General features: G+C 34.4%; 1 protein-coding gene across 1 annotated transcript in view; it reads left to right on the top strand.

Annotated features, from left to right (window-relative positions):
* Nucleotides 1-7976: 7976 nt before the first annotated feature.
* Nucleotides 7977-13653, top strand: part of TMPRSS15 (transmembrane serine protease 15) — a 142482-nt gene continuing 136805 nt past the window's right edge. The window contains exons 1-2 of the mRNA XM_010378086.2: nt 7977-8282; nt 13422-13552. Of these exons, the coding sequence (XP_010376388.1) occupies nt 8138-8282; nt 13422-13552 (276 nt within the window). The 5' untranslated portion in view covers nt 7977-8137. The remainder of the gene's footprint in view (nt 8283-13421; nt 13553-13653) is intronic.

Raw genomic sequence — 13653 nt, 5'->3', positions numbered from 1 at the left:
CTCAGAAAGTTCTAATTTTCATTAATATTTTGCAGTCTGTAGAAAAACAGGTCAAACTGATAAGTAGGCAACCTGGATAGGGAAAATATCTCAGGGCTAGCAACCCCTAGGGATCAATGACTGCTGCAGGATCCCAGTGGAGATGGGAGGAACCATTAGGAGTCTGTCAATTCTTAATGCTACTCATTAAATTGTAGAGAATAGTATGTAGCACAGTGGCATCCCAGTGGCATCCCACACACATTCACAGATAGAATAAACTTCACATTAGTGCAAGGAAACTTTGTACAGGATATTTAACAAAATTGCAGAGAAGAGAAGGAAACATGGGCCATCAAAAGAAGGCTGTACACAGCCTCGTGTGAATTTATACTCCTGCCTCAAAACCTTTCTCTAACCACTTACATTGCAGGAAAAAAAGTGCATATCCAGTTTAATTTCTTCAAAAGCTCATACAAATGTAAGGACATTAACCCACTCTATGGGAAAACAATGAAATATAACACAGGTAGGACTATGACAAGCGTGAACCACATGGAAAGAAATACTGTGGAAGACATGTGAATATACCTAAGAAGGAAAGACAGGAAGGAGGGAAGGAAGGAAGGAAGGAAGGAAGGAAGGAAGGAAGGAAGGAAGGAAGGAAGGAAGGAAGGAAGGAAGGGAGGAAGAGAAGGGGGAAGGGGGAAAAGGGAAAAGGGGAAAGGGGAAGGGGGAGGGAGGAAGGGGGAGGGGGGAAGGGGGAAGGAGGGAGGGAAGGAAGGAAGGAAGGAAGGAAGGAGGGAAGGAGGGAAGGAGGGAAGGGGGGAAAGGGGAGAGGGGGAAAGGGGGGAAGGGGGAAGGAGGGAGGGGAGGAAGAAGGAGGGGGAAAGGGTGAAAGAGGGAGGGAGGGAAGGAGGGAGGAAGAGGGGAGGGGAAGGGAGGGAGAAGATTGGATAGAAAATATTTCTAAAAACTGATTTTGGAAGCAAACTCAATCAAAGAAAAATTTTCAGCACTGCTATGTATTGCTTTTAAAACTTAATAAATGAGTTGAAGACAGTAAGAATCCAGGAACAAAATCCAGAATTTGAATAAAAGAGAAAGTTTATAATTATGAAAATCAATTACAACTTAAATCAACAGCATTACACAAATCTGTAAATTAGAGAAGGCAGAAAACAGAAATACACAGTTGAACATTGCATATAATTGAAATGTATGAGGGAGATACAGATAAAATGAAATAATTAGGAGAAAAGTATAGATGCAGATAAATGACTAAGATAATTCATCCTAAGGAAAATTGGACCCTAATCCCACTAAAAATTCTAGTAAATTGAACAACAAAGACAAAAAAAATGATTTGAAGCTTTAATAAAGGAATATTTTCTTTTCTGAGATGAAAGGAACACTATTAAAAACTCTTCAGAATTCCAAGGAAAAAAAACTTGTCACTTACCCATGCATCAATAGATTATCAGTCAAGTATAAAAGAAAGAGGAATATTTCTAACATATGAATGAACTCATGGAATATAAAACCCAGCAGCTCTTCTAAACACAGGTTTAAAAAAAAAAAAAAAAAAAAAAAAAAAAAAAAAAAAAAAAAAACCCTGACTGATGGTGACACATCCTCAATTAAAATTGAATTGATTTTTACAACTATTACTCTTTTATTTTATAACTATAAAAGAGGACTAGTTCAATATTCAGTGCCAGAGAATAGCACCAACTTTTTATATTCAGCCAAATTTTTCAAGGGTCAAAAAAATAAACAACAATATCCAGTAAGCAAATCTCTTAGATTATAGTACTTAAGAATCCTCAATGATAAAGACATTTAACAATATTAAAAGTCCACCTTCTCCTTCTCCTTTGTGCCTAGTTAAGATGTTTATTCAATAGTCCTCAGACTGTGTATGAATAAAGATGACCACCCTTCTTTTTTTTTTTTTTTATTATGCTTTAAGTTCTAGGGTACATGTGCATAACCTGCAGGTTTGTTACATATGTATATTTGTGCCATGTTGGTGTGCTGCACCCATCAACTCATCAGCACCCATCAATTCATCATTTATATCATGTATAACTCCCCAATGCAATCCCTCCCCCCTCCCCCTTCCCCATGATAGGCCCCAGTGTGTGATGTTCCCCTTCCCGAGTCCAAGTGATGGATTAGAGACTTAAATGTTAGACCTAATACCATAAAAACCCTAGAAGAAAATCTAGGTAGTACCATTCAGGACATAGGCATGGGCAAGGACTTCATGTCTGAAACACCAAAAGCAACGGCAGCAAAAGCCAAAATTGACAAATGGGATCTCATTAAACTAAAGAGCTTCTGCACAGCAAAAGAAACTACCATCAGAGTGAACAGGCAACCTACAGAATGGGAGAAAATTTTTGCAATCTACTCATCTGACAAAGGGCTAATATCCAGAATCTACAAAGAACTCAAACAAATTTACAAGAAAAAAACAAACAACCCCATCAAAAAGTGGGGAAAGGATATGAACAGACATTTCTCAAAAGAAGACATTCATACAGCCAAGAGACACATGAAAAAATGCTCATCATCACTCGCCATCAGAGAAATGCAAATCAAAATCACAATGAGATACCATCTCACACCAGTTAGAATGGCAATCATTAAAAAATCAGGAAACAACAGGTGTTGGAGAGGATGTGGAGAAATAGGAACACTTTTACACTGTTGGTGGGATTGTAAACTAGTTCAACCATTATGGAAAACAGTATGGCAATTCCTCAAGGATCTAGACTTAGATGTACCATATGACCCAGCCATCCCACTACTGGGTATATACCCAAAGGATTATAAATTATTCTACTACAAAGACACATGCACACGTATGTTTATTGCGGCACTATTCACAATAGCAAAGACTTGGAATCAACCCAAATGTCCATCTGTGACAGACTGGATTAAGAAAATGTGGCACATATACACCATGGAATACTATGCAGCCATAAAAAAGGATGAGTTTGCGTCCTTTGTAGGGACATGGATGCAGCTGGAAACCATCATTCTTAGCAAACTATCACAAGAAGAGAAAACCAAACACCGCATGTTCTCACTCATAGGTGGGAACTGAACAATGAGACCACCCTTTTAAAAACGTAAAACATAAAGAATTTGCCAATTGGATCTCAGAATAATGTGTTAAAATTACATAGAAAGTCAAAGAAATAATTACCAGTCTTGGAGAAAAGCAAATGTGTATTTCTTAAGCTCATATCAACTTGGAACCATCAATCCTGGGAGGGTTCTTGACTACTGCACTGGTATTTTGGGAGAAGAAAAAATAGTCTCTGAAAGGTCCAGAAGTATTTTTGATGAAGAATATATATTTTCTTATTTTATATTAGTTTTTAAAAAGTAACTGTATTAAAGATATTTATCTGCTTACAACCCAGCCACACACAATTATTTAAAGGTGAAAGTTGTTTGAGTTTTCTCATCTTGTGTTGAACAGTGAATAAAATTTCACAGAAATGTTCACGGCTTTAATCTTTAAGAACTCTGCAATTACTACTGCTACTTCATACAGTCAGAGTATAAAACCACATATTCACTGAACAAATTAACACTATAGGGTATGCACATGGTCTGTTTGCTTCTATAACATTGTCAAGAGCTTACAAGACTCTTAATTTTCTTAGCTGTTCTATTCTTACCCTTTTATTCGATCTAGGCAAAAATAATTATAATCCACCTTAAGGTCTCTTTCTGCTTCATTATTCACCTAACCAGAATATATCATTCCCATTACCAAAATGGTACGCAACAATTTACTCACTGAAATTTTCATTAAGAGTTAGTGAACTTACCTATCTAGAGCTGTATATTCTGTTTATTTGCCATCCCAAATATGTATTCATTTGTTTCTACTTCACATAAAGCGTTTTATCTTATATGGTTAAATGTCTCAAGTATATGTTTAAAATAATTATTTTATTCTATGGGCATTCAATGACTTGACTAATCGGAACATTTTTGTAACTTCTACACTTTTCACAATAGAAATTTCCTTCAAGACCAGCCTGGACAACAGAGTGAGACTTCATCTCTACAGAAAAAAAAAAGGGTGGGGGAAGAAAAAATTATCTGGACATGATGGCACACACTTTTAGCCCCATATACTCAGGAGGCTGAGGTGGGAGGATTGCTTGAGCCCAGGAAGCAGAGTCGGCAAGTAAACCAAGATCATGTCACTGCACTCCACCCTGGGTGACAAAATGAGACTTTGTCTCAAAAAAAAAAAAAAAAAAAAAAGAAGAAGAAGAAGAAGAGAAAAAGAAAGTTTAGTGCATAAGGTTTCTTTCGATTTTATTAATTATTTGGTAAGATGAAAATTATTAATAATATCGCAGGGACTTCAATCTTATGTCTCCCCTTTAACTTTTGATCTATTTTTTTAAAAAATACAGAATATTTACTCACATGTCCTAATCCTCTAACTGTGTCAAGGTTTATGTGGTTCATTAATGTATTTCAAATAGTTTAACAGAAGTAATGCAATACAAATACACCTTGTCCTTCTATTTCTGTTAACCAACCCTTTTTGTGCTCAGAAGTAACCACTATACTGGATTTTCTGTTTATCATTTCCAGGTACACTTTTATCCACAGAATTGTATCACTAAACAAATGATTTTCTTTTCTACTTTAAGCTATGCAACATCACATATATCCCTCTAAACTTGTTTCTTTGTATATAATTTTGTTTTATTATTTCCAGTTTAGTACATACAACTTTAGTTCACGCACTTTAAACTTGTGTATAATATGTTATTCTATAAAAATACTACATGACACTTTTTCATTTTCCTGTTGATGAACATTTAAGTTTTCCCTATATTTTGTAGGACTTAAAATTGTATTATAATTGTATTATAATAAATATTGTCTACTTGTTCCAGATTTAACTGGAAAGGGAATTTGGGGGTCAAATTTTATGGGTGCATTTAGTTTTTCTAGATGTTAACCAAATTGCTATTCAACATGATTTTTTCAATCTCCACTCAGACAAGCAATGAATGACACTACTAAGTATTGCTATGGCTTTTAGTTTTTGCTAATATGTCTAAGGTCAGTAATATTTTGTTTTTTATTTTAATTAGAATTCCTTAACTACTAACATAGATCACCTGTAGACATTTGTGTGCTTCTGTTTTCTTTCTTTTTTGTTTGGTTTTTCACTTTTTGTCAATGGCCTGCTACCTGTCTTTTATCCGTTAGTCAATAGAAATTCTCTTTAATTTCTGAAGCGTTTTTTTTATTTGTAAGCCGTAGCAGCTATTGTAAGGATCCTACACTCACAGGCTCTCTCATTCATCTCTGCACACTGAAGTCAGCTTCCCTGGACGTCCTACTCACACAGAGTAACTCGAAGTGCCAGACTTGAAGTCCCAGAAGCTAACCTCTACCAATGAGCATGGCTTTCTGGCAAATAAATATTCCACTCTATTTCCCCCTAAGTGGGATAGCACTGACGCTTGTTGCCACTGTCTCGTACAGGTCCCAAGCAGAATTATGTTCCAGATGCCTAGGGTGGTAACTGGCTTGATCACACCCAGTCTTCACAGGCTTTATCACCCCTCGATCTTTTCACTTCCCAGCCATTCTCATGGAGCTTTCCTGGACTGCCCTGAAAATAAATGTAAGTACCTCATACCCAAAATTTTGCCTCAGTTCAATTCTGTTGTAGCTGAATGAAAACACAAGCAGTTAAAAAAACATTTTTAAAGAAAAAACACAAGTCTGTGGCTTAGGGTTTTACTTTTTAGATACACTTTGTTATTAAGAAAAGTCAATGTTATTATTGGCTAAATGTATCAACGTTCTTCATGATTTTTCCTTTTATTTTTGAATCCTTTTCTAAAAATTCCTTCAATACTTTATCATTAGAAAGACATTCTTCTATATTTTCTTCTAAAATTTTTCCATGCTTTCTAGATACGCTTAATCCACCTGGAATTTATGTTTCTTCACGGTGTGAGATGAAGATCTAAAGTTCTTCATGTGGAGATGGAGAAGAAATCAATGCAGCACTATGTATTGAAGAGCCACTCTTTTCTAACCTATTATTAATGCCCTATGTTTTTGATATATGAAGTTTCCATATGCAAATCACACTTACGGGCACTTAATTCCACTGAGACAGTTTTCTTTGCTGGGACTGATACAACTCTCTTTATATTACAGCTTTGTAACGAGTTTTGTTACCTGATAGAGCAAGTCCTGTTTTATTGTAATAACTTTTCAAAAAATTTCAAGACATATGATTTGATTTTTCACATTCATCTGTTCGTTTAATTTCACTCTGTCCTTCATAAATTATTGCCTTGTTTTAAAAAGCTATTCTTTCACTCAGTTACTTGATACTAAATATAATTATTTAAAACATTATTTGAGGAGAGTTTATGATCCAAAAGTGAAAGTTTTCTTTCTGAAATTAAATGCATTATTTGGGCTTTCAAACTGATATTTTACCCATTAATCCATGCTATGCTTGAAGCAGACATGTGAACTCACTATCTTCTGCTTTCCTTCTATAATGGCAAAAGAAATGTAACTTAAAGCTCTATATGATGTTCTAAAAAGAGTTTGCTTCTGCATTAGCCACACAAAGAAAACACTAATTGTGCTTTCACTTTGACTTTCCAAATTTAAGAGGCACTTTTTATAGGCTCCAATTTTGTCAGAGGGTCTGACCTATTATAATTGTCCCCTAGAATATGAATAAAAGAAACTTCTCCCAATTCCGTAAATGGTGTCTCTGATTTCATGTATATTTCAGAGCATTTAACAACAAGTAGTAAGTCACTTAGCTAAAAATATAAATATTTTCAATGACATACATTTGTTTACTCATAATTCTATTTTTTATCAGCAAAAATTCTTGAATCTGAGTGCAACATGCAATTCTCCTCTTTCATAGGTAAAGAAGAAGAAAAGCAGCTACTGCTCATCTAAGCCCATTATAATATGCCACAATTTCAGTGTGTTAGGGTTTTCCAATCTAAAACTTTCTTACCTCCTGCCAGTTTTATTTACCAGAATAAAAGGCACATTGGTTTACTTCAGAATAGATTTGGTTTCATTTGGTTTTAATTTTTGTGTTTTAAAATTCCTGAACTCATCATTATTCATGGTGTGAATAATCACAATGCTACACGGTAATTTAATTATCAGAAAACAACTTTGATTTTGCCATGAAGCATACGTCTACAACTATAACTATGATTATCTTAACCTCTTCTCTTGTTCTAATTGGCGTATTTAAAGAGATAAAGTCCAGGGCAAATGAGCAATATCTTCCCCACCCAGACTATTTTCTTAGAATAGAAACATATATTTTATTCCTCTTATGACAGTTACTCCCATTCATTAATAACTGCACAAGGCCATAAAGAGTAGCCATATAATGCCTTGTTTAAGTGTACTTTCCCTTAGGTAATACTGCCTTACATTGCATAACTTCACATGGGTGACATAACAAAGTTTGCAACACTTTTGATTGTTTCCATAAGGAATATATATACACATATATGTACACAGAGAGAGGATATATATGTTAGGCTTTATATATATCTGCACCTTTATATATATCTTTATATATATATTAGGCTTTATATATATTAGAAGGTCTATATCAACATATAAGAGAAATGTCTTAAGAATGATCTGAGTCAGAGGGTAGAAGGTTGATCTGTTAGGAACTCTCTCTATGAATATCAAATGCATGTGCCTAGTGACTAATTTGTCTGTCATGAATTTCACATTTTTCTTAATAGTCTCCAAATGATAAAGTGTCTTTTTTGTTTACAACATGAATTTAATTTGATTCACCTTGGCAAATGGCCTGTTCAGGTAGTTAAGGTTTACGGCTCTAGGCATCTTTACCCATTTATATCTCCTTAAAGATTAACCACCCTTTTAATGATACTTAATGTATAGAGACATAATTTTGTCAAAGAGACATGCACAACTCACTTACACTGACTGGTATGCATGTAGACAGGTAGTTGTTGCTTTACACATCTTTAAAAATTTGAGAGATTTTACTCTTCATTTGGTATAGTTATTTATATTCTCTTTCAGTTCTTAAATTAGCAAGCCTTCAAAACCAAAAATGGGTTCGAAAAGTAGCGTGTCTTCTAGGCACCATTCTCTCAGCTCCTATGAAATCATGTTTGCAGCTCTCTTTGCCATATTGGTAGTGCTCTGTGCTGGATTAATTGCAGTGTCCTGGCTGACAATCAAGGAATCCCAACGAGGTAAGTCACATGGAGTTGGCTTGTGAAGGTGCTCTCAGCTGAATGTACACACTTTAATTTCAGTTATTCTGTAAGTCTATTTTATTCATTGCTAACTAAATGCATTATCTTGGGCTTTCAATCTAATATTTCAAAGTAATCTTCATGACAAAATTTTTTTGTTGCATTCACATACTTCTCTGTAGTTCCCTTCAGAGAATATTAGGAAAATTAACTGGTATGTAATTTGAAACTTAACCCAGAATTTAAGCATGAGACTAAATAGTTTTTAAAATAAATAATATTAAATAAGTTTCTTGGCTTCTACATATAATCAAGTACATTTCATGGCCCCTGGTTTTGTTTTGATATAATTTAAATCATAAACATATTAACATGTTGTTGAATATATAAGCAGATAAACATGCAAACTTAACAAAAATATTGTTTATTTCTATCTTCATTCACTTCTCAGTCTAACCATTTTAATTCTACTAATATAAAATAAGTTGGATATAAATGTAGACTTAAAAAGGTCACAAACTGAGTAGCAACTTTGATAAACAGAAAAAATATAAGAAATGATAACTCTTATTTAGAGCTAACTTTGTACCAACAGCTTTTAAAAGACCTTCAAATGTATTGTGTAGCTACAACATATGAATGGTTATTGGTATGCTTGTTTTACAGATGAGGAATCTGAGACAGAGACTAGAGGTAACTTGCTTAAGTTGACATCATTAGCGGGTAGCAGAAGTAAGATTCCAAACTAGACAATCCAGCTCTAGAATTTGTAGTCCATCTTACCACTTACTCATTTATTGAGTAAATTTTTAAAAATTGGATGTATAGCAATAATCTACGTATTAGCAGTTTATTTGTTCTTAGACAATTTTTTACATTTTTAAAATGATCAACTATATATATACATATGGGCATATAAATTCTCTCTCTCTCTCTTTTTTTTTTTTTTTTTTTTTTTTTTTTTGAGATGGAGTCTCGCTTTGTCGCCAGGCTGGAGTGCAGTGGCTCACTGCAACCTCTGCCTCCTGGGTTCAAGTGATTCTCCTGCCTCAGCCTTGCTAGTAGCTGGGACTACAGGTATGTGCCATCACACCCAGCTAATTTTTGTATTTTTAGTAGAGGTGGGGTTTCACCTTGTTGGCCAGGATGGTCTCGGTCTCTCAACTTCAGATCTGCCCACCTCGGCCTCCCAAAGTGCTGGGATTACAGACATGAGCCACCATATCTTTCACATGTGAGTGATTTTAGTTTTACCTATTAAATTCACAATTGTTGGGTTAGCTGTTTTATTTTAGTAAACAAAAAAGTTTAAATTAGAATGTAATGCACATGCCATAGTTTTATTAAATAATTTTAGTATAATTCCTGGTCTATTTAAAAACTATAGATATATACAAGGGCTATATTTTAAAGAAAAAAGTGTGGATATTTTATAAAATTATACAAAGTACTACCAGATAATACATATTGATTAAACTTTTAGAAAAATGGCTGTTTGGGTCTTATTTAATTGCTGTGAATAACTTGAAGGATCTATAAACATTTGAAAGTCCATTTGAATCCCTGATGTTCAATGAACATACAAAGGTTAGTTATTTTACAAGGGAAGTAGAAAATAAATATGTATAGGTGATAATACAATTTAACAGCGAACAACTAAATATAAAAAGGGCGAGTTAATGCTTTACCAACACACCAGAGATCATAACGCATACTACTATTTTTTCCTTTTTAAACTATTATTTTAGATTCAGGGGGCACACGTGCAGATTTGTTACCTGGGTATATTGCATGTGTTGAGGTTCAGGGAATGACCGATGCCATCACCCGGGTACTGAACATAGTACCCAGAAATTAGTTTGTCAACCCTTTCCCCTCTCCCACTCTCCGCTTCTGTTAGTCCCCAGTGTCTATTGTTGCCATCTTTATGTCCATGAGTTCCTGCTGTTTAGCTCCCACTTATGCTTGAGAACAGGTGGTATTTGCTTTTTCTGTTCCTGCATTAATTTGCTTAGGATAATGGCCTCTAGCTGCATCCATGTTGCTGTAAAGGACATGAGTTCATTCTTTTTTATGGCTGCATCTTATTCCACAATGTATATGTACCACATTTTCTTTATCCAATACACCGTTGATGGGCACCTAGGTTGAGTCCATGACTTTGTTATTGTAAACAGTGCTGTGATGAACATGTGAGTGCATGTGTCTCTTGGGTAGAATGACTTATTTTCTTGTGGATGTAAACCCAGTAATGGGATTGCTGGGTCAAATGGTATTTCTGTTTTAAGTTGTTTGAGAAATAGCCAAACTGCTTTGCACAGTGACTGAACTACTTTACATTTCTATCAACAGTGTATAAGTGTTCCTGTTTCTCTGAAAGCCTTGCCAACATCTGTTGTTTTTTAACTCTTTGGTAATAGCCATTGTGACCAGTATGAGATGGTATCTCATTGTGGTTTTGATTTACACTTCTCTGGTGATTTGTGCTGATGAGTATTTTAAAAAATATTTGTTGGCCACTTGTATGTCTTTTTTTGAGAAGTGCTTGTTCATGTTTTTTGCCCACTTTTTAAAGGGTTTATTTCTTTATTATTTGTTCAATTATTTAAGTTCCTTATAGATTCTGGATATTAGACCTTTTTCAGATGCATAGTTTGCAAGTATTTCCTCCCGTTCCATAGGTTGTATATTTACTTTCCTGATAGTTTATTTTGCTGTGCAGAAGATCTTTAGTTTAATTAGGTCCCATTTGCCAATTTTTGGTTTCATTGCAACTGCTTTTGAGGATTTAGTCCTAAATTCTCTGCCAAGGATAATTTCCAGAATTATGTTTTACTTTATTTTTCCTCTAGGACTGTTAGAGTTTGAGTCTTAATTTAAATCTTTAATTTATCTGGAGTTAATTTTTGTATATGGTGAAAGGTAGGGGTCCAGTTTGATTCTTCTGCATATGGCCAGCCAGATATACCAGCACTGTTTATTAACTATTTCCTCATTGTTTATTTTTGTCAACTTTGTCAAAGATTAGATGGCTGTAGGTGTGTAGCTTTACTTTACTATGGGTTCTCTATTCTGCTCCATTGGACTATGTGTCTGTATTTGTACCACTACCATGCTGTTTTAGTTACTATAGCCTTATCGTGTAGCATGAAGTTGTGTAATGTGATGCCTCTGACTTTGTGCTTTTTGCCTAGGATTGCTTTGACTATTCTGGCTCTTTCATAGTTCCATATGAATTTTAGAATCATTTGTTATGATTCTATGAAAAATGAGTTTGATAGTTTAATAGGAATAGCATTGAATCTGTAGGTTGCTTTGGGCAGTATGGCCATTTTAACAACATCGATTCTTCCAATCCATTAGCATGGAAGTATTTCCATTTGTTTGTGTTATCTGATTTTTATAGCAGTGTTTTGTAGTTCTCCTTGCAGGTCTCTTTTATACCCTTGGTGAGAGATATTCCTACGTATTTTATCTTTTGTATGACTATTGAAAATGGGATTAAATTCTTGATTTGACTCTCAACTTGAATGTAATTGGTGTTTAGAAATGCAACTGACATTGTACATTTATTCTGTATGCTGACACTTTGCTGAAGTCGTTTATCAGTTTCAGGAGCCTTTTTGCAGAGTCTTTAGGGCTTTCAAAGCACATACTACTTTTAACATTTTTTATACTTTTTTTGACATCACTTTAGACTTTTAAAAGTTGCAAAAATTGCACAGAGTTTTCATATAACCCAGCTGCCTTGGATGTTAATATTTTGTTTATCCAGAGTACAATTGCCACAGTCAAGAAATTAACATTTCTACAATATCGTTAACTGAACCACATACTTTATTCAAATTTCACCAGTTTTTCCACTAATACCCTTTACCAGGTTAAGATCCAGTGCAGATTCCTATGTAAGGAATTATTAAAGGAGACTAAAAGATTAGTCTCCTTTAATCTGTTGTAGTTCCTCGGTCCTTCCTTGTATTCTGCATTTAAACATGCAAACTTCAATCTAATTTAGAGTCTTTAAAATACAAATGAAATAGTATAAATAATACGTTACATCAATTATACAATTAACGTTATTTAGACTATAGGCACACATACTGCTTGAATTATTATTTCTAATTATCCTCTTAATGGGATAGTTTGGTGTGAATGTATTACATAGAGATCCTGGGTTGTGGAGTCAGTCATTTCGATGACCAAATTCCAGATCTGTTGCTTAAGACATTTACTACCTAGAGAAATTTTCTTAATCATTCTAAATACCAATTACCCTATCTCAGAAAAGAAGAAATAACGTCTTGTCACACCAGATTATTGTGAGAACTATATGTCATTATTATTATATTTACTAATGAGTTCATCACTGTGTGAGTTTCAGTTGAAGCAATTCATTTTAAACATAAATCAGTGTCCATGAAAATATGCTGATAAAGGGATTATGCAGGACTTAATGACACATTTTATTATCCATGTTTATATTTAATTTGTTAACCTTCTTTTTTTACAATTTTTTTCCTAGTGAGGTTATCTATTTTCTACAGCATTCTAAATAACGTCTTCAACAAGGACAGTCACCAGCTAATGGCACATGCATGACACTTTTATAGTTATTAGAATGAAAGAAGTAGCTTCAAAGTCATGTTTCAAAGTAACCAAAACACTGAAATCTTCACAGCAATTCATATGTCAAAACCCAGTGGTGTCCCTGGATGCTAGGTGTTCAAGAAGTATCTGAAAGCAACTACAAAACTTTTAATGGTTCACTTCCCACCATGTTTCCCTGAGTCACTTCCCATAATTGGTGGGAGTTCATCAGTCCGTGTATCTTCCAACAGAAATCTCAATAACAATAACAATGAAAATTTGGAAGCTTGGAGTATGGGTTAGACTTCAAAGAAAAGAAAAAAATATTGAAAGAATGGAAAAAACTTTAGTTTCCAATCTTTTAAAACAATCAGACGGCTGGGGAAAGAAAGCAGATGATTTTGAAACGTGAGACTACAAAGAAAAAGCAAGAACCACAGAGCTAACACATCAAGCAAGAGCTTTTCTTCTGTGTCTTAACAGTATGTGCCTATTTTTCCTACTCATAATCCAAAATCTTAGTGTTTTTTTCCTTATTAATTTATCTAGGTGCAGCACTTGGACAAAGTCATGAAGCCAGAGGGACATTTAAAATAACATCCGGAGTTTCATATAATCCTAACTTGCAAGACAAACTCTCAGTGGATTTCAAAGTTCTTGCTTTTGACCTTCAGCAAATGGTAGGAGACTGTCTCTTTTCAGCTGGTTTAAAATTTTATAACATAGTTTAACTAACTACGTGCCAAAAACACCATTTTCTCACTGTGAAACAACTAGAGAA

This window comes from Rhinopithecus roxellana, chromosome 13 (genome assembly GCF_007565055.1).
Source record: "Rhinopithecus roxellana isolate Shanxi Qingling chromosome 13, ASM756505v1, whole genome shotgun sequence".
Lineage (NCBI taxonomy): Eukaryota > Metazoa > Chordata > Mammalia > Primates > Cercopithecidae > Rhinopithecus > Rhinopithecus roxellana.
Note: the sequence above shows the minus strand (reverse complement) of the source record. Positions and strands in the feature narration are given on the sequence as shown.